Raw genomic sequence first — 19,668 nt, 5'->3', positions numbered from 1 at the left:
AGATTAACTTAACACTGCTATAGGTGTGACTGTCCCTGTGAATGGCTGGTGAAGAATGTTTTAATTACTGGTGAAGTGTCAATAAGAAAGTTATTTGTGTTTGTATGAAGTCTTTGATGTCTGTGGGTTTCAGAACAACTGATAACAACTAGTGACTGTTATGGGATACTATGCAAACCTCTGGTATCTGGCCAGGTGGCCAAGAGATTAAGACGAAGAAAAAAAAGAAGCTGAAGGATGGCTAGGAGACAAGACCTGCAGAAAATGTTCTATAAACTTGATACGGTTCCAAAGGAGTACAAAGGGAATCATAGAATCATAGAATCATAGAATATCCTGAGTTGGAAGGGACCCTTAAGGATCATCAAGTCCAACTCTTGACACCACACAGGTCTACACAAAAGTTTAGACCATGTGACTAAGTGCACAGTCCAATCTCTTCTTAAATTCAGACAGGCTCGGTGCAGTGACCACTTCCCTGGGGAGCCTGTTCCAGTGTGCAACCACTCTCTCTGTGAAGAACCCCCTCCTTATGTCAAGCCTAAATTTCCCCTGCCTCAGCTTAACCCCATTCCCGCGGGTCCTGTCGCTGGTGTTAATGGAGAAAAGGTCTCCTGCCTCTCGACACCCCCTTACGAGGAAGTTGTAGACTGCGATGAGGTCTCCCCTCAGCCTCCTCTTCTCCAGGCTGAACAGGCCCAGTGCCCTCAGCCGTTCCTCGTACGTCTTCCCCTCCAGGCCTTTCACCATCTTCGTAGCCCTCCTCTGGACACTCTCCAACAGTTTCATGTCCTTTTTATACTGTGGTGCCCAGAACTGCACACAGTACTCGAGGTGGGGCCGCACCAGCGCAGAGTAGAGCGGGACAATCACCTCCCTCGACCTACTAGCGATGCCGTGCTTGATGCACCCCAGCACACGGTTGGCCCTCCTGGCTGCCAGGGCACACTGCTGGCTCATATTCAACTTGCTGTCTACCACGACTCCCAGATCCCTCTCTTCTAGGCTGCTCTCCAGCGTCTCATCGCCCAGTCTGTACGTGCAGCCGGGGTTTCCCCGTCCCAGGTGCAGGACCCGGCACTTGCTCTTATTGAACTTCATGCGGTTGGCGATCGCCCAGCTCTCCAACCTATCCAGATCCCTCTGCAAGGCCTTTCCACCCTCAACAGAGTCCACAACTCCTCCAAGTTTGGTGTCATCAGCAAACTTGCTCAAAATACCTTCTATTCCTTCATCCAGATCGTTTATAAAAATATTGAAAATACCGGCCCTAAAATGGAGCCTTGAGGGACCCCACTGGTGACCGCCCGCCAGCCTGACGCAGCCCCATTTACCATAACCCTTTGGGCCCTGCCCGTTAGCCAATTGCTCACCCATCGTATGATGTTTTTATTTAGCTGTATGGTGGACATTTTGTCCAGTAGGATAGAACTGGGAAGGACTTGGAGAGGAAGACTACGAGCCTTCAGCATGAAAGACCCCTAGAGACCCCCAGAGGAGACTGATGTGCATGCTCCAGTAGGAGGGACTGGACCCCGGAACCTAATTATAATAACCTGTTTTTTTTAGAAGTAGTAATGAATATGTATTAGTCTAGGAGCATAAAAATCAGCTACTTGATGTGGCTGGTGTGCATCCTGGTGGAGCGGAGACTCCCAGTGCACCCAGCGCTGTTTGCTTACCTCTATTCTTTTATATTCTTTTAATGAATCCTATTTTTTTATTTAATCCTAATTTGAATCCTGATCCATTTCTAACAAAGGGAAACAGTGAGAAAAGCACAAAGGGCAGTCAGCAGCTAAAGCTCCCTTATTTCAGCAGTGCAGGCAAGCAGCAACAGAGATATGATTTGTAAAGACTGCCTAGTGACGGGTGGAGAGAGGGAAAAGGGGCTGGGCAAAGCCACAGGTTAGGATTACAATGACCTGCAAGAAACTCAGCTTAAAAACAAGTTAGACAAGTTCAGGATCTGTGCCTGAAATGTAAATCCTATCTATTGCTACAGCTTCTATCCTCAGCAGAAGCTACAGCTACAAAATGTGCTGGAGCAGGCTGCCCTGCCTAAGTCCAGGCTCCAAACACGATGTACCTCTGGGAAAATGTTTTATCCTCCATCACATCAGCAGAATGGAATTGTGCTTTTGCTGTTTTATCCCCAAACCCTCGAATTCTTCAACTGTACGTATTCAACATATATTTTTACACGCCCCCCCTTTTTTAAGCATACTATTCTGAAAGAGCACTCAGCCTCCCTTCCCCAAATCTCCTGCTCATGCTGTTCAAGAAAACAGTGCTAGTTACAACCAAAAAAAAACACATCAAAGAGCATGCTTTTGGGATAAACACAGCCTAAAAATGAAAGAAATAAGCAGGGGAGAAGGGAAATATTAGCCAGAAGGGCTACTTTTAAAATCTTTTAGTACTGCAAACAACAGGAAAAATGGCTAGATTAGCAACAAATGTCATAAATATGTACAGTCAAAATGAAGATAGCTAACCTTTTAAAATAAACTTTCACAATTAAGAAGTGATTAAATACCATTAGAAAACTAGCTTACATTTGCTTAATAATAGTGCAATAATTTACTTTCTCTCTTATTTTTAAGAAGACGGGCAAAGTGAGATCAGAGATGATCTTTCAGAAAACAAAATAGAACCCAGCTATGATCAGTTATAGTGCAGGATTTCTAATACCACTTTACATGTAAAATTGTTATTTTACAATGCTTAAGTTGTATTTTATCAGTAATTATTTAAACACAACAGATCAGGAGGAGCTTTCAGAATGATATATCTTTGACAAGTTTATACTGGTGCTGAGCTTCATGGCTGGCACATTTGACGAATGACATTGCAATAGTCCTAGTTTGAGTTAACAGATCTTTGTCACTTCATGAATGCAGTGGACAAAAATCAAAGACAGATGAAGGCAGCAAAACAGTAAGAACAAAAATTGGGATAAAGGATAAAAAGAAAAAGAAAAAAGAGGAAAAAGGATGTCAATAAAAGAATATTCATGTCACTAATTTTTAAAATACATAACCATGTTTTTTATAATCAGATTTAAATGAAAAAAAGACGTGTCAAACACCAACATGACAATGTTTATGGATGTGTTATATTCTACAATTAAAAAGACCAATGTTGCATATAGGCTACTAAATTAAACATATGCATCACATTTTCATGTTATGTTACACATGCAATCTAACCATAACGGAAGTTTATACACTGGAATTTTAGTCTTTCACTTTTCAAGCTTTCAGTGAAAAAACACATTACATGGCTAGAACAATGGTAGTTCCAAAGCAACTGACAATAATTTTAAGAGATTCAGCAAATTCAGCAGTGATCCATGAAGGCATTAAATGTTTATATTAAGCCCATGCTTAAGTATAAGCAATATTAATGCTTTGCTTTCTATTGCATTTCATTCATTTGGGGGGGGGAGGGGGGAAAGGGTAGTATGAATCTAAATTTTGAAACAGCTGAAACAACAGCTTTTGGTGTCAGCACAAAAACATAGGACCAGAAGATAGTGGACGAAGAAAAATGAAAGATTAAGTTTGTATTTTGAATAAGTGTATTTGTTAAAAAGAAAAAAACAAACAAACAAACAGTAAAGCAGTAGTTAGAGTTTCAGAAACTGTCTTCAATTTTCTAGTTGGAAGTTACATTTCAGTGGCAACTGCGTGGGAATGAAGTAAATGTAAGGGGATGGAGAAATGAATGAAGAAAAACAAAGATAGACCTGTACCTTTGTTCTAGTTGTTTCATCGTTGCATTAATCTGATTGGTCTTATCCTCTAAGCGACCAATTATTTCATTCTTTTCTTTCATAGCATCTTCAGAGACCTGTGTTATAAAAAAGGGTAAAACTGAAGTAGGTATGTATTGCACTGTTACCCCATGGAGTTTCTCTCTTCAACATCTTTGTTGAAGATGGATTTTTTTTTAACATTCCCATCTAAAAAGTGTACTTGACAAAGTACTTAGACAAAATTTCATGCCTAAAAACATGTAGTTTTGTACTTTACATGTGTAGATGCTATTTAGTAAACAAGAATTTTTTATTTGGTTTCCTTTCTTAGTTCATCATTTTGCAAGTCAACTTAAATTCACTGGCCGTATTTTTCAGTAGCTCACTAAGAACTAAGATGCTTCAACCTGGAAATCACTAAGGTTCTCACACTATCAGACTTTACCATATGTGCCAAAAAATACTTTGTGAATTTTACTAGCACATTTTACAATTTTGATTGCTTGCACAGCTATCACAATCTCAGCTTGAAGATCTAAATGCAAGGGAGAACATTATCCTTGTTATACAGATCAACACTATACACTGGTCCCTGAACAGGAAATTCAGCATGATTAAACTGCTTGACTCATTTCATTGTCCAGAAAGTGGGTCTGAACGTCATTACATGAAATTTGTGTTACAGTCCCCAGAAGTATATCTTCAAAAGAAAAACAAAAACCTACAAATGCTAACATAATGAATAATATTCACTTCTTATTCTTCTTCCTAGCTCTGTTTGTATTTCTCATCTTCTGGTCCAGTCTCCTGACAGTTGCAAGCAGAAGAGTAGAATCCTTTGTCCTTCATCCCACTTAACTCTCAGCAGCACACTACTTTTTTTTTCCCTCATTCTGTCAGAGATTTGACTGGTTTCTTGTGCTGTTTTTGATAATTCCTTCCATACATAAAACTTCCTTGGTGCATAAATAATTTAATACTAAACCTCCTTGGTGTTTTGTTAAATGTATTTTGGGTCTCTGAGATCCATATTCTCACAAAGAAATTTTTTTTTAGCATTGCACTGTTACACATTTTCTTTATTTGTTAACAGATTTTAAAAAGCTGTAATTAGCTTTCTCCAATGAACCTTGTTTTCAAGTGCCATGTCCTACTTTGAATGCTCACATCTCATTTTCTCTTTAATTCCTCACCACGTGCCTCTACCTTTTATAGTTCTCTCTCTGGTTTTTATACAGCACAGGCCAAAAAGCGTGAATACCTCTAGATATAACTATTTCACATAAAATGTTACAAGACCATGCTCTTATTCTCATGCTCCTATTCTCATGCTCTGTTATTCTATAATCCAATAAAATTAAGTGACTTCCTTAAACTTTGCTTTGTGTGAAATCATGTTTGCATCAGTAACGTTCCCAAAAAGCACACTGACCTAAAAAGTGGAAAGAAACTAAAAATTAAGGAAATAGCAGTATCTAAAGAAAATGGTAATATATCTTTCTTACTTCTATCAACATCATTTCATCTGAGAGCAGACTTTACCTGCAGCTTTTGGTACATTTCCATGTTAATCGCTTTAACTTCGTCAAGCTGCTGTCGAAGGCCTATGAGTGTATCCTGCTTCTCATGGATGTCCTTCTCCAGTAACTTCATGGCAAGTTCTATCTCATGTTTCATGCTAACTTGAACTACTAGCTCATTCTCCATATCCTACAAATCACACAAAAATCACACCAACACAATGCAACACAGAACCGTTCAACAATTATGCAACGTTTTATCTACGTTTTGAAGAAGTACAAAGCTAACTCTAACAGAGCTGCAGTACCACCTATTTCACCACATCAGAGATTCTGCCCCTCTGTAACTTTGCTGAGTAATTGCCCACTCTCTAAGCATTACACTCACGTGCTTAGTGATTTAGGCTTTAAAAAGCTTAGAGAAGACAACTCACATTTCAATACTGGAAGATAATACTGATTTCTTACAGAGTTGACTAAGTATTAATTACGAAAATAGAACTACAGGATTTCTAGTTTTGCAAAAAAATACCTAGCATACATACACAAAGCATACAGTACTACTAACAATTTATCTGATTTTTTTTCAAAGAACTTGTATTTTCTTTACTATGCTTTGGCAACATAGTTACAGAAATGCTCATGTAATGTAATGCAAATTGCTCTTTTAGAAAACCTTTTTATTACATGCAGTTAGAGGAACAACACTCAATTAAAGGCAGTACTTAAACTGTGCAAAAGCAAAACTAGAAATGATTTCAGTCTCTTCTCAAGTATAATCTCTTCTAGAAATGCTGTGTACCTCTAGAAAAATGTACTCACTTGTCGAAGCTGTGATTCTTCTCGAAGCTGTCTACGTGCTTCATTGTACATTTCATCTAACCCCTGCCTGGAGTGTTTGTATGTCTGAAGTTCTGCTTCAACATCCACTTTAGTTACCTACAAAGATATGCAGAATCTTTTTTCATTACAAGTTTAGCAATTAACAGCATAATCCCCAAGCACAGTAGAAACAGGAAAGCAGCCTGTTTCTGCTACGTGTTCATCACTTTTATGAAAACTGAGTAAATGAGCAAACTAAGCTGTACTCCAGTACAGTACTCCCTCAGTACATCATTCCGAAACACCGTTTCAATACTGAACAATCGAAATATCTGTCTAACCTGTGCTTTTACTTGTTTTCCTGTAAAAGAAGTTTATCTATTATCCTGTGTAGGAAGTTACATAAGGAGTTACAAATTACAGCTTAAAAAGCATTTAGCAATTGTATATACAAGTATTCCAAATGATGTAACATTCTTATAATGAGACAGGTCAGAATAGACTGTTCACCAACTAAAACATATACTACCTTGACAAGATTTTCAGATAACTGTACTAAATGCCCTTAAGATGTAGCTTACGGTTTAAAGAAAAAAAGAAAAAAAACATGCATAAAACAACCTAGTGACCTAAAATTTCAACATATTTATGCCATAATAAAGCTTTTCAGATCTAACAGATTCTTTCCCTAAAAGAGCTGTTTTAAGTTTGGCCAGGTACTGCTTACTTTAAGTTGCAATGTAAACACAGTCAAATGACAATGAACCATGCTATGACGTACCTCTAGATGATGCTGTGTTTTCATTAAAATCAGAGTATTTTCACTCCTTAATTGATGGTTTTCTTCCTGAAGTTTAATTATATTGTTTTTGGCTATTGCTAACTGAAAAAAAAAAAAAGGAAAAAAGACACTGACCATGTTTGTGAGTAAAAAAACAACAAATAAATGTTCTGATGAATGCAAGACCTAGACATTCTCTGCCCTACTCTTGCAGTCTATGAAATAAAGGATTCCTAAAGAAAACATAAAGGTCCCTTATTTAGTAATGAGTCACCTTTATTACACAACACCATATGTATCCAAGATACTTCATTATTTCATGTCCGGTAAAGAAGAACATGTTTTCTTTTCATTGCTTCGTTACGATGCAGAGACCCTCAAGTCTCCTTTTCTCATCCTGCATTTTTCTTTTTAATTGCATTCAAATACATCCAATTTGATACTTTTTGGTCATCTTAACATATCATATGGAGCAATTTACATAAGAAAAGCTCTCCCACGTGGTGAGAACACACACACAAAAGAGGAAAACATTACAACTGGGCCCTATACTATATACCTCAATGACAGAAATATAAACCATCTGATCAAAACAGGTGGACACCTTGAAGTGAAGGTTTGCAAAGGAACCAGAAAACTGAGAATTAGCACTCAGAAAAAGTGTTTTCCTCTCTGTGGATACATTAATACCCACAGCAAGCTAGCTATCTCTTCAGTCACTGAATTTGGACATTTAAATTTTCTACTACATGAACTATTTTTCAATCAGCTTGGGTTAAAAAATAATTGTGCTCTCTCTTAAAAAGCAACATATATTGGAATCTAGCAAAGCAACAGAAATAACTGAAAATATAAGATATAAATGCAAAACCAGAGCTAGGCAGATCAAAAACCTGTATATAAGCATATGGTGAATAAACGAGAAAGAAACATTTGGCTAAAGCTGAGAACAGTAACAGAAATTGCTTGCTGAACTACTTTCTGTCTCTATGTAGCAACCGGTGTCATCCATTATGGACTAGTCACCAGCACAAAATTGTCTTGACAGCTGGCATTAAGAAAGGCTTCTTTTCTGTTTTTGTCCCAAGCAGGAAATTGTGATGTTCCCTAGAACTCCTTTACTGATGCTGCATGATACTAAAGCAAGTTGACTGTAAATCCCCGCAGCTACTGAACCCTTTCTACAAGTCAAATTAAAAGTATCTGAACATATTATAAAGAACTGACGTAAACTAAAAGAAGTTTTGTTTATAAATATAGTGAGTGCAAATAATATGTATTATATATTACTAAAAAATAATACCTCTTCAATCAGTTTAGTATTTGATTTCTCTAATGAATCAACTCTTGCATGTAGACTGCTAACTGTGCTACTGAGAGAAAAAAGAAAGAAAGCATTATTCAAAATGACATACAAACTCATTCAACCAAGCTCAAAAGCTTTAAAGCAAGGAAGTGATTAATCATTAACAAGTGCTACAAGGTCTTCTCCCATTATTTGAGGTTTACCTAAATATAAGAAAATTAGTCTCCTTTGTTAAATGTTTATATACTGCTTCCCAACTCCCAACATCATCCTTGTCACAAACTCATTTTTGGATGTGACTCTACATTCCTCCCTTTCCTTTATCCTTACAGCTTATATTGTATCCAAATGTTTAATGAGTTCCCTTAAAAGGCAGTTTGCAATCATCATCTTGCCTTCCCCCAGCCCCATATAATGAAAACCATTGTCTAAATTATCTTCCTCCAAAATTCATTTATTTGTATAAAATCATTGGCTTCTCCACATTTTTTGAGATATTATCCTCAGGCTCCCTCTTTCTTGCTGCTTCTTGACTTCACTAACAAGACGCATCAGAATTTTTTTCCTTTCTGTTTGTCTGGTTTTTGTTTGTTTGGTTTTAAATCCAAACTACACCCTTTGACCAGCACTTTGTCATCACCCACCTGCCCATTTCTGCTGTAAGCACCTTTTTAGGCTTCCCTTTATGCACTGAAAAAAAATCTCTATTCTGTATAACTATTTACTTTTTCACCTATTTCTAGTATGGTGTCCTCAGAAGCCATGAGATGTCCTTGGCTTAGTATAAGCACTGCTCTGCAACAATTAAAGCATCGGGGTGTTATTAGAACTCTTCTCATCCTAAGCCAAAACACAGCATTCCACCAGCTACTAGGAAGAAAATTAATTCTGTTCTAACTGAAACCAGGACACCAATTCATTAAGAATGGCAAGGTAGAAGACATCAATATATTTTACAATCTAAGGGGAAACGGGAAAGCAAAAGGCACCTCACAGCACTGACTTTCTTCAAGCACCATGGGATATTAGCAGCTAAGCCTGCTTTCCTGCAAACTTTGGTTCTGCAAGAACCATGACCATACAATAGTTTCCAACAGCAATGAATCTATTCTGTTTTGGTCCTAGTTATTAAAACTGCAAACTAAATTATGAAAGGTATCATCCAGAACAGTAAAATTTTTCAAAAATTATTATTAAAACAGATCGCACTTAAAATTGTACCGACTGCACACCCAGATAAATCCTATGATGCTAGGAACCCTATGATGTTATGAACCCCAAGTACCTTGATCAATTTTGCCCTCTCGTTTTTCATTTCTCTAAAGGTTATGTTTATCAAAAACAAAAGCATGAAAATTAACATTTCCTCCCCTCAATGTCTCCAGAAAATGTAGACTCCTTTCCAACTTCATTTCATCCCCAGTCTAAGCACGAAGAATTTTCACCCATTTCCCTCAGGTTCTCTCTCCCAAAGCTGGGGTGGAAAATAGAAACGGAAATAGAGGTGTTTTACCTTTAAGCCTGAACTGACATTCATACTTCAAAATAATACTTACTTCAGTTGCCTGTTTAGTTCTTCAACATAATTCTTTTGGTCCAAAATTGCAGCAATCTGAACATTTCTAAAGCAAGAACATAATAAAGTGAGCTGTATCAAAATGCTGTAATGAATTATCATATGCAAATATCCATATTGTGTGCTTAAAAAAAATAAAATGAAGCAACTTTGTCTCACAGTCATGAAGTCAGTAACTTATTTGTTGTGACAACAGTGAAAGACAAAAGATCTAATGCTTTAACTGCAAATAATTTCTACACATGGAATGTAAAAATCTATACAGTCTCAAAAGAAAAAGGATATTTATTTACTCTGCCATATCTCTGGTTCTTTGATATACTGACTACATCACAAGCTGCGGGCTAAAAGCTTAGCAGATTCTTTCACACTGCCACTTTGCAATCCTTCAATACCATTCATCAGGTAAATGCAGCAGGTGATGTTGCTTAGGCTTGCTACAGGGTGCAAATATTCTGACAGCTAACTAGTAACACAGACCAAAGTAGCGTGCCGTCTATCTCAAGACAGTGAGATCAGAAAATTTCATATTCAGGGAACCCTGTTTCTACAAAGAACAGGGCACCAGTCAAGAAAACATTTGTTGATATGCAAAAACTAAGGCATTTGGTGTGAGGACGTACCTCTCCTTTCCCCCAATGTCATCATCACTCTTCAAATACATGGAGAAATCGATCACCCCAACCTAAGGGAAAGTAAACGTACACAGTCTCATATCATGCAAGTAACTGCTGTTGTCATACACGGTCTTGTCTCCATTTATTAAAACCTCAGCTACATCAGCTTCCAACGGCTGGTCCAGTTTCAGTGTGTTTAAGTGAAGCTCAAAGAATTGAACACTAATATTTTAAACAGAACAAAACAAAAGGCCAGTCTCATGTGTTTGTTAAAAACGATGTTTCCTTTGAAACAAACTACACACCGTGAAACAAACATCCTTCAGTCAAGTTCAGAAAAGATGATTTCTTACATCTGATGGAGCTTTGCCAAGAGTTCATAGGAAGATTTTTTTCTGGGAGACTATCAGATGCTACTGAACCCTATCACTGATTGAGGAGACTTGAGATTAATTTGTCTATAGCATTTCACGCCATTTCTCTCTGCAGCACAACTCCCAAAACTGACGTTTCTCCCATGTTCAGCTTTTCAAAATTCTTTGCCAAACAGCACTACCTCTCCACGCTTGCTGACTCCCAGGTGTGCACACTCAACTGTCCATTCATATTTTTATACCTTGCTAAACATGAATCCAATTCATATACTTTCTGTTCAATTGTAATTCAATCATATACACCATGAATACCATTACCTTGAGTTCTGCTTTCCATTCTATTCATGAAGCCCTACAAGCATACTTAAACTATTTACTTTACCAAAACCAATTATTTCTGGTCTCTAGCAGCCTCTTCATAAAATTATTTCAGTTTCTCTGATCCACTGCTTCTTTCTTGAGCTCCGTTTAGCTTTTGAATACAGGTAACTTGCTAAGTCTAACATTTCCTTGGTTTGTACAGTGCTCTCCTGCACACTTCCTATCACCATCTTCTATTTGTTTTTTCCTCATCTTTTCTGAAAGGTCCCTCTTCCAAAAGCTTTCATTTAAATGTATTTTGCTTATTAAAGTAAAATATTCTCCCTTTACAAAAAGGCAAAATGCCATCTCTATAAAATGTACTTTGTTTTAATCCTCCATATGTGCATACACACATTTCTCCACTGGAGAGGATTCTTCTGAAATACCAAAACCATACTCCTGGATGTGACTTTCATAACCCTTCAGAAGTCTCTTTCTGCTCAACACAACTTGCTGGTTTTGGCTTCTCTGAGGAAGATGCCTTATTCACACTGTTCTTCATAAACAGAATTACTGTAGAACCTCCCCAGGGCAGCCACTATCACCTTCTCAAATCAAGTTTTCTCCCCCCTCATAGAACAAAGCCAGCAAGTGACCTAGATAACAAAGGTGCAGCTAGCAATAGCTGTTTTGTAAGTTATAATACACATGTGTAATTCTCAGTACTGGGGAAAGCACACTGATAAATTTCTGGAATTACATGCTTTTCAATATTGTGTCTTCTGTTAGCCAATATCAGTTTCTAAACCATTAGATATTAACTAGCAGGAATCCTAAATACAAGTGAACTATGATTCAAGAGCACACAAAACCACTTAGCTACGGCTTTTCTTTAATACAAAAATTGCTTTTCATCAAACATATGCTGAAATACAGTAACAATCACTTAAACAGTTATGAATTTTTCCACAAACTATCTGGACACAGTCAGGGCTGAACACATCTTGTATATACTTAAAAACACTTGCGCCTATGCCTTTAAGAAAGATTTCATCAAGATTTTCTTGGAAAAGCTCAGAGTTCAAAGTCAACACAGTTTGTAAAGCATGCAGTGCTGCTCTACTGATACCAGTCTTGGTTCACATTGAAAGCAGTCACTCTCTTATAAAGACTTTTATTACACTGTGTGAAGCGTTTTATCTTTTTTTCAGGTCACATTGCTCCTATTGTGTTCCAGAACAACAATAAATGAATTGAATGGGATTATGTGAACTATACTCAAAGAAAGAAGCAGAGTTATGCAATTAAAATGGGAAGAACTCTGCCATTACTACTGCTGCATCCATTTGACACGAAGCCATAAAACTTCGCCTTTGCACTCTGACCATTATCACCATGTAAAGGTCTGATCCAACCAACATTGAGGTTAATGCAACGGCCCCACAGATCCAGGACCTGGATCACACCCTCAACTATCTAGAAAGATTTCTAACAAGTCACAGCTCTATAATAATGAAATTCATTGTACACAAAATCTTCCAGAGTGCATGTTTGTTACTTTACCTGTATTGACTTACTTGTGAATCTAGGTCTTCGCCCTTTACACACAGGTTGGCATCTATTACATTCAAGCCAACTAACAATCCAACAATAACTGCTCCTTCTTCCTCCATCATTAGCGCATGATACTCATAAAATTCACTGTTAAATAAAAAGATTGTCTAAATTGATACATACAGTATATGTAGGTGCAATAAATTAACTATAAGTGACATCTAAATTTGAATTGTTTCTCTTATTCTAATCTTACTCCAACATTCTTAATGACAAAAAACTCTGCCTATATTTTGACTTCATGAATATTTAAAAGCAGGAAGCGCAGTTTGTCTCAGAGGCTACTAAAAACATAGCTAATACCCTCGGCTCCAGAAATCTAAGCTGCAAGCTTAGGGTACATAAGATGGGGATACAACTTATCTTACCTTAAAAAAGGCTTTTTTCCTGTACACTTGCTTTGAGCCACTTCTGATAGAAATTTTATCTAGTGAAAAAAAAGCTCTGGACTTTAACAAAAACACTCTTACTTGGCTTCTTTAATTTCGAGTGAGTAAATGGGTATAAGAAATATGGAAAGGGCTGAAATTATGAAAGGTTTTTTTAAAGAAAAATACTACACTAAGCCACAGAATATCAACATTTACTTCCTCCTCCTTGTATTTTTTTAACTAAAGTTTTAGACTTTATGAAAGAAACCGTTCTTTCAGTGGAAAAGTACACAACCATTGACCAACAGTGTCATCCTGACACACCTGCATCATCTACGAGAAATAACAGTTCTTCAAAATATTTATAGGTTATAGATTTGAAAATAAGGTGGCAAGTCCTTTTTCCTTTTGTGCTTCATCTACCCCACCACAAAGCAGACCTTATGACAGAAGGGAGAAATGCCAGTTTTAGAATTGTGAAAGGACTAGCAAAATCAAGGCAATAGCCCTCCACACAATGGCTGCTTAGTAGAAAACCATGCACGTGGTAAGGGTGGATTAACCTCCCATACAGAATTTTCTAGTCCATATTCTGGATGGCTGAGGAACGCAGTAGGACCCCTTCCCCACCAGTGAAAGAACAGCAGGTACACTGCAGAAGGCCCCTCTACCATGATGGGGAGAAATGTCATCTCTTCATCCATCAGCTGGCCCTCAGTCTTGATGAGAGGACAGCATTTGGCCCCTCTGCCCCAGGGACTGGAAGAAATCAGCCCACAGGCCAGAAACTATGCCGTACTATGTTAAAGATAAATTAAAAAGTAGTAAATACAAGACAGTAATTTTTTCAGGAGACTAAATCCATAAAAGTAAGTTCTAAATGGAATTTGCTTAATTGTTTACCTGAGAAGATCTCTCTGAATGATTAAACAGCGAAGATAGTCAGCCATTTTCTTCTGCATTAGTGCCAACCGTAACCAGGCCCGGGCACGGCCCAGTGGTGTTCTGGACAAAGGGGACAGAGAAGACAAGCAGTTCAAAATCAACAATATAGCAATTAGTTTATTTTCTTAACTATCTTACCAGTATACTGGTAGAGCAACTGAGATTTCTGAAAGGTTATTTTAAATGACTGAGCAACACAGTCTGTGCAGACATGCTTTCTAGGCTTTGACTCCAAGCTTTGGGACAACATAAGAAAATTTTTCATTGACTCAGCCAGGTTTGCAAGTAGACCCTGGAAAGAACAATAGAAAAAGCAAAGGAGCCTGCCAGTAAAATTAGCTGTTTAGCTCAAGAGGGTAAAAGCATGCAACTTTCTACACACCGCTGTACTTTGTTTTCACACAATGCATGGCTAGCCAAGTGGAAAGAATTTTTAAGAGTGGTGCTTTTTCCTGTAATACCTGCTTCTTAACCTGACAGCAATGATTGTGAACAATGACCTTGAAAGTCCAGTTTCCAGCTGAAGTAAAATGTCTGCAACAATTCAGATTCCTTTCTCCAGCTCACTTATAAAGACTTTAGAGAAATTGTGAGAAAAGTAACTGAACGTCCACTACAACTTGCCATGCAAGTTTGCCTTCTCAATCCTGTTCTCAAAACACAGTGAATTCTAACTTGAGTTCATACATTTTATGTATGTACATTTTATATCTGTGGTATCTTGAAGAGACAATTCAAAGAAAATGAAGATGTATGTAATTAGCAAACATTAATACCTAACAAATTAAACCTGAAACTTCACATCCTCCTCTTCAAGTGCTTGCATGCTAAGTGATGAGAATGTATGAGGAAGAAAAAATAAAAACCAAAAAAGGAAACCAAGCCAAAACAGAATAAAAACAACACTACCCCAAAAAAAAGAAAAAAAATACCACACACACACGCCTATATGCTGTATCAAGATAGAAAGTGCAACACACTTAGCAAAAAGTATTATTTCATCAAGCCTGATACAAGAGTAAATAATAATTTATATACCTATCTGCTTTAGATGAGGTCTAAGGCTACAAATTATAACTTATGCTGCCATACAACCAATGACAATGTAAGCAAATCCCTTCAGAATTTAATATATGGTCAATTAAAACGCTAAACACAGAAGTGGAGTGCAGAGAGATGGAAGGAGATTGTAGTCTACAGCATAAATTCACATTAGAGAAGGATGCTGTACTGGAGAATATTCCTACAAAAATCCAAAGAACTGCCCAATTAATTCCTCTTCAGTATGGTACCTTTTGTTTTTATACAGCTTTTGCTGACTAGAAACATGTGTTCTTTGCAGTTCTAGACTGCAATACACAACCCATTCCCTTTTCTGCTGTTTTTGTCTACCACTTAGGAGACTTTTCTCACAGGGATATCAGAAAGAACATAAAAATCCCACTTTTGACAGTAAAAATTTTTAAGCAGCTACCAAGAACCACCTGTGCTCTCCCCCAGTATCGTGTGCTAGTGTTCAAAGGCTTGATTAGTGCCAAATGAAATCATGAGACATCTGTAGATCAGATTTTGTATCTTCTTGTTATGTTTTACCAATACAACTTACTTGAGGCCAGGCAAATCTCTGACACTTGCTGCTATTTCCTCAGCTTCTGGATATAATTTCTCCACAAGTTCCAGAGGACCCCAGATGGTTTTATTGTAGCTTAGAAAGGATTTTCTTACTAGGGGAAGAAAAATGTAACTGAATTCATTTAAACACTAGACCAGCTTCCTTCAAAACAACTAGTCGGTTCACCAGTGTCCAAAGCCCTCTCGCAAATTACTTTGCCATGAACATAGAATTATGGCTGATGCTAGAACGAAATAGTAACAAAAAGTGTGACTAGCTAGAAATACAAGCTACATACACACATACAGTTGTGGAATCCTTGGATCACTTACAACAACAGTTTACAAAACAAAAAGTTGGCAGATGTAGAAATATATGTTGTAAAGTATTAATAACGGTATTGATTATAACAGTTGACAACTCATACTTGATTCTCTTCTTAAAGCAAAAAAAAAAAAACAAAAAAAAAACACTGTTTTCATCTCATTCAAGAAAGAAGGGAAGAAAAACTGCATGTTTGGGAAGAGAAAGATGCACCTAGTATAATTACCACACCTTTAAGGCCATGCTTCAGGCAGTGCTCCATGACAACAAAGAACTGCTGCAAAGGAGGGTAGTCAGAATCCAGAGTGCGGCCAAAGCTCAAAGCTGATTCAATGAGTCCTTTGATACTTAATTTCGCCATGTTCAGTAAATTTGCTCTTTCTACAGCTGTCGGGTCTTTTACAGCTAAGGCAAGAAAGAAAACAAAAAGTTACGGTTCAAGTTTTAGAAAAGATGCAGAATATTAAAATGGTTCTTGGCTGCCATGTTCAAAGGAATGCTTATCTTAAACTAGATAAATTCCAAGAAATAATTTAGTAAGAGCTATACGACACTACATTATGGAAAAGCACACAGCTCAGAACAAATGCCCTTACAGATTGTTTTAGTAGGTGAATGAAAAAATGAGGCCAGAAATGTCAGTTCTCCATTACTTTCTTGTCTCAGTACCTCCCAGTAACAATCAGTAACTGCAAATTAACACCGGTATCACTGCTGTCCTGAAATACTCATCGGCACAACAGCAATCAGTGCCCTCACCATGATATCAAAGCAGCATTTCTACTGATGCCAACATCTACTTGGTGTATTATAGTATAATATGCTAACGACAAAGAGACGTGATATTTCTCTTCTATATATAGCCATTTTCCACTGCAGCCCTAATTTCCAATGACAGAAGCATTTGTTTTCCTTTTTAGTCTGCACATAGTCTCAGTGAGTAAATCTGGAGTGATTTCACGAAGACATTTCATATGCACATGTGTGTTGTTTTTGTTCCTGGAAAATTAATATTTAAGTTTCTCATATAACTACAAATTAATTTCTACACATTAACATTTAAGAAATAAAGGTTCCACCTTAAGTTCCACTTAAATATGTTCTTGGTACACTTTACAAAATGCACACCACAAAATTTACATTTGGAGATTAAACCTTGACAGTAAAATTCCCACACCTTTTAAAAATCGTTCTAATCTGACAGAATGGGCAAGGTTCCTCTTTGTTGAGCTCCAGCTACTGAAACCAGAGTGTTCAGAAGATTCTCAGTTAATTTCATTCGTAATTAAGCATTTCATGCATTCAGGCCACCTTTTATTTTGCCAAAGTGAAACAAGAGACAAAGCAACCCTCTGTTTATTCACCATGATCAAAGGAACTTGTAAAGAGGCAAAGAAAAAAGTTGATGATTTACTGGTTTCTGCTATTTGCAATTAAATCTAACCAAAAAAAGCAAACAAATGAAGAACACCTATTTAAACATTGCGACACACATGTCAAAATATGCTTATATATTTGTGTCTGAGGGATCATGAACCTCTTCCCCTCTTCCTCTGCAAATGTTGGTGTTAATATCCTTGTCTCTCTGGATTTCAGAAAGCACGAAACAGTGTTCAAAAGAAAATATCTAAGACACACTTCCTTGGTGGATTCCTCAAACAGCAACGAAATCATTTGGCTGATTTCTTACGTAGCACAGCTCTAGGTATTTAGGTATTAGATATTATAAACTTAGAAAGCTGCATTCTAGTTTTCTGTATTCATAACTGCCCATCAAATGCCAAAGTACCATATTACCATACAGCCTGACCTATGTCAATGTTCCAGGAAAAAAATAATTGACTGAGGTGATATACCCAAGATAACCTTAAAAATCACTTTTACATTCTCTTAATTTACCAGCACTTTAACAGAAAGCATTAAGATCTGGTGGCAGACACAGCAGCCAACTAGTGACAGTGCTGTGACAAGGATTCCCCCAGTCAGCAGTCCCTGCTCGCTTGTTTGTCTCTTGCCTGCCAGCCCGAGGAAGAGCAGAATCCATACCCCTTCTGCAACAGGAGCAGGCTTGCAACAACCCGAGCGTTTCTGCTAGTATGGGTCATGTCAGATTTCCTGCTTTCTTTATTAGGTTTGGTACTGACAGTGCTAAATTCCAACTTCATCGTAGCCAAAGCATTGCTCGCTTCAGGTGGACAGCTCCCCCTCGCCACGCATTCGGTCCATCCGCCCAAAGGCATCTCACAAATTCCTTTTGCAAGCGACCTGATTTTGACTTTGGAGCTGATCCTGCCCGCAGGAAGACAGAGTTCCACACCCACCGTCCTTTTAATCAGCAGCCCTCCTGCCCAGTCCTTCTAATGCAGAAACACCGAATTTTAGGTCTGTTTTAAAATATGATCTGGCTGCATTGAGTTATTTCCCTTCATCTGCTTCTTAAAAATCACGACTTGGGATTCTACACGGTGTGCTTTCTGACAGCTGCTGCCCGATGAGGCAGGCTGCTCCTCCGTAGGACGTGGCGAAAAGGGCTTTTCTCACCCCAAAACAGCAGCAGCTGAAGGGCCTGTTTGCAGGCAGCGCCCGTTTCCCCAGCCTCACCGCCACGGCTCGTACTGCTTCAGAGCCACCACAATTTTATATTCGTGAAAATAATAAAAACGTGCAGTCACAGGCTGGAGCCAGCTGTCGCCAGCAAACGCTCCCTCCCCTCCCCGGAGCCCACCCTTAGCCTTTCCCGGCCGGTTTCTGCCTCCCCCCCGGGGCCGGGAGGGCACCGGCCCCTGAGGGCGCGCCCGCCGCCAGCCGCCCCTCAGCGCCCCCCGCCCGCGGCGGCCATTTTGTGCTCGCTGAGGCGCGGCGCCCGCCGCCCCCCGCCGCCCCCGGGCCGAGCACCTCAGCGCCCCCCGGGCAGCCCAGCCCGGCCCGGCCCCGCCGCCGCTCACCCATGGCCGGAGAGGAGGAGCCGCCGCCGCCGCCCCGGCCGCTCCCTGCGGGCCCCGCCGCTCCGCCCGCCCCGCCGCTGCGTGAGCCCGGCCCGGCCCCGCCGCCACACGGCGTCCCCGGCGGCGGGAGGACCCGCCCCCGGCCTCCCATCGCGATAGGCGCGACAGAGCTGCCGCTCGTGGTGGCGCCGCTCGTGGTGGCGCCGCTCGTGGTCGCTGTCTGAATAAAAAGGGCTCGGGCACCAGGCTTTTGGCGTCTGAGGGGAAGAGGTGGGAGAACGGCTGCAGTGCCAGGGCTCCTTAGCGTTCAACGATATAAAGGAAAAAAAAAAGGAAGCGATAGCTGTAAACCTTGACCAGCCCTGGTGCTCAGGCTCTGATCCTCCTCCTTTGTTTTGCAACTGCTGCCTTTCTATGTTTAGTTACAGAAGTAGCCTAGGGAAATATATAGCACTAAGGCAGTGTTGAAGGTGATACCCATGACTGAGAAAGACCAGTTCTTAAGGCAGCAGAGATCAGTCAGTTTTTAAGAGATGCTTTTGATACTCCTTAGAAGATAAGAAGAGTATTTCAAAGAATCACAGCATAAGTGTAAGACCACCAGACCAAAACATTGTTTCCCTTGTAATCTGATTTTACCCTACATCAAGGGAAGAAGCAGATAAGGGAAGAAGAGTTTTTTTCTCATGCTTCTTTCCGATGCAGGGTGGTAGAGGGATGACTAATTTAGTATAAGAAAAAAGCTACATCTTAAGCCTTCTGTGTACATATCCTAATCAAAGAAAGAAACTATTCTAA

The 19,668-nt window shown here is 39.0% G+C and overlaps 1 protein-coding gene across 4 annotated transcripts in view; it reads right to left on the bottom strand.

Moving 5' to 3' along the window:
- The window catches only part of RUFY2 (RUN and FYVE domain containing 2), a 29,068-nt gene extending 9,908 nt beyond the window's left edge, over positions 1–19,160 (bottom strand). Inside the window, exons 1-13 of one of the 4 annotated variants that reach the window (XM_068688886.1) lie at positions 18,871–19,160; positions 16,157–16,330; positions 15,596–15,713; positions 13,948–14,049; positions 12,637–12,760; positions 10,389–10,450; positions 9,746–9,811; positions 8,187–8,256; positions 6,884–6,985; positions 6,103–6,219; positions 5,303–5,470; positions 3,758–3,855; positions 1,188–2,889 (exon numbers count right to left, since the gene is read on the bottom strand). In XM_068688886.1, coding sequence (XP_068544987.1) covers positions 2,781–2,889; positions 3,758–3,855; positions 5,303–5,470; positions 6,103–6,219; positions 6,884–6,985; positions 8,187–8,256; positions 9,746–9,811; positions 10,389–10,450; positions 12,637–12,760; positions 13,948–14,049; positions 15,596–15,713; positions 16,157–16,330; positions 18,871–19,021 — 1,461 coding nt within the window. In that variant the 5' untranslated portion in view covers positions 19,022–19,160 and the 3' untranslated portion in view covers positions 1,188–2,780. Of the gene's footprint in view, positions 1–1,187; positions 2,890–3,757; positions 3,856–5,302; positions 5,471–6,102; positions 6,220–6,883; positions 6,986–8,186; positions 8,257–9,745; positions 9,812–10,388; positions 10,451–12,636; positions 12,761–13,947; positions 14,050–15,595; positions 15,714–16,156; positions 16,331–18,870 lie in introns of those variants that run through there. The other 3 variants (XR_011098415.1, XM_068688885.1, XM_068688884.1) reach the window with 3 other exon arrangements.
- Between the last annotated feature and the right edge of the window lie 508 nt (positions 19,161–19,668).

This window comes from Anas acuta, chromosome 7, assembly GCF_963932015.1.
Source record: "Anas acuta chromosome 7, bAnaAcu1.1, whole genome shotgun sequence".
Lineage (NCBI taxonomy): Eukaryota > Metazoa > Chordata > Aves > Anseriformes > Anatidae > Anas > Anas acuta.
This window is presented reverse-complemented; position numbering and strand designations above follow the sequence as displayed.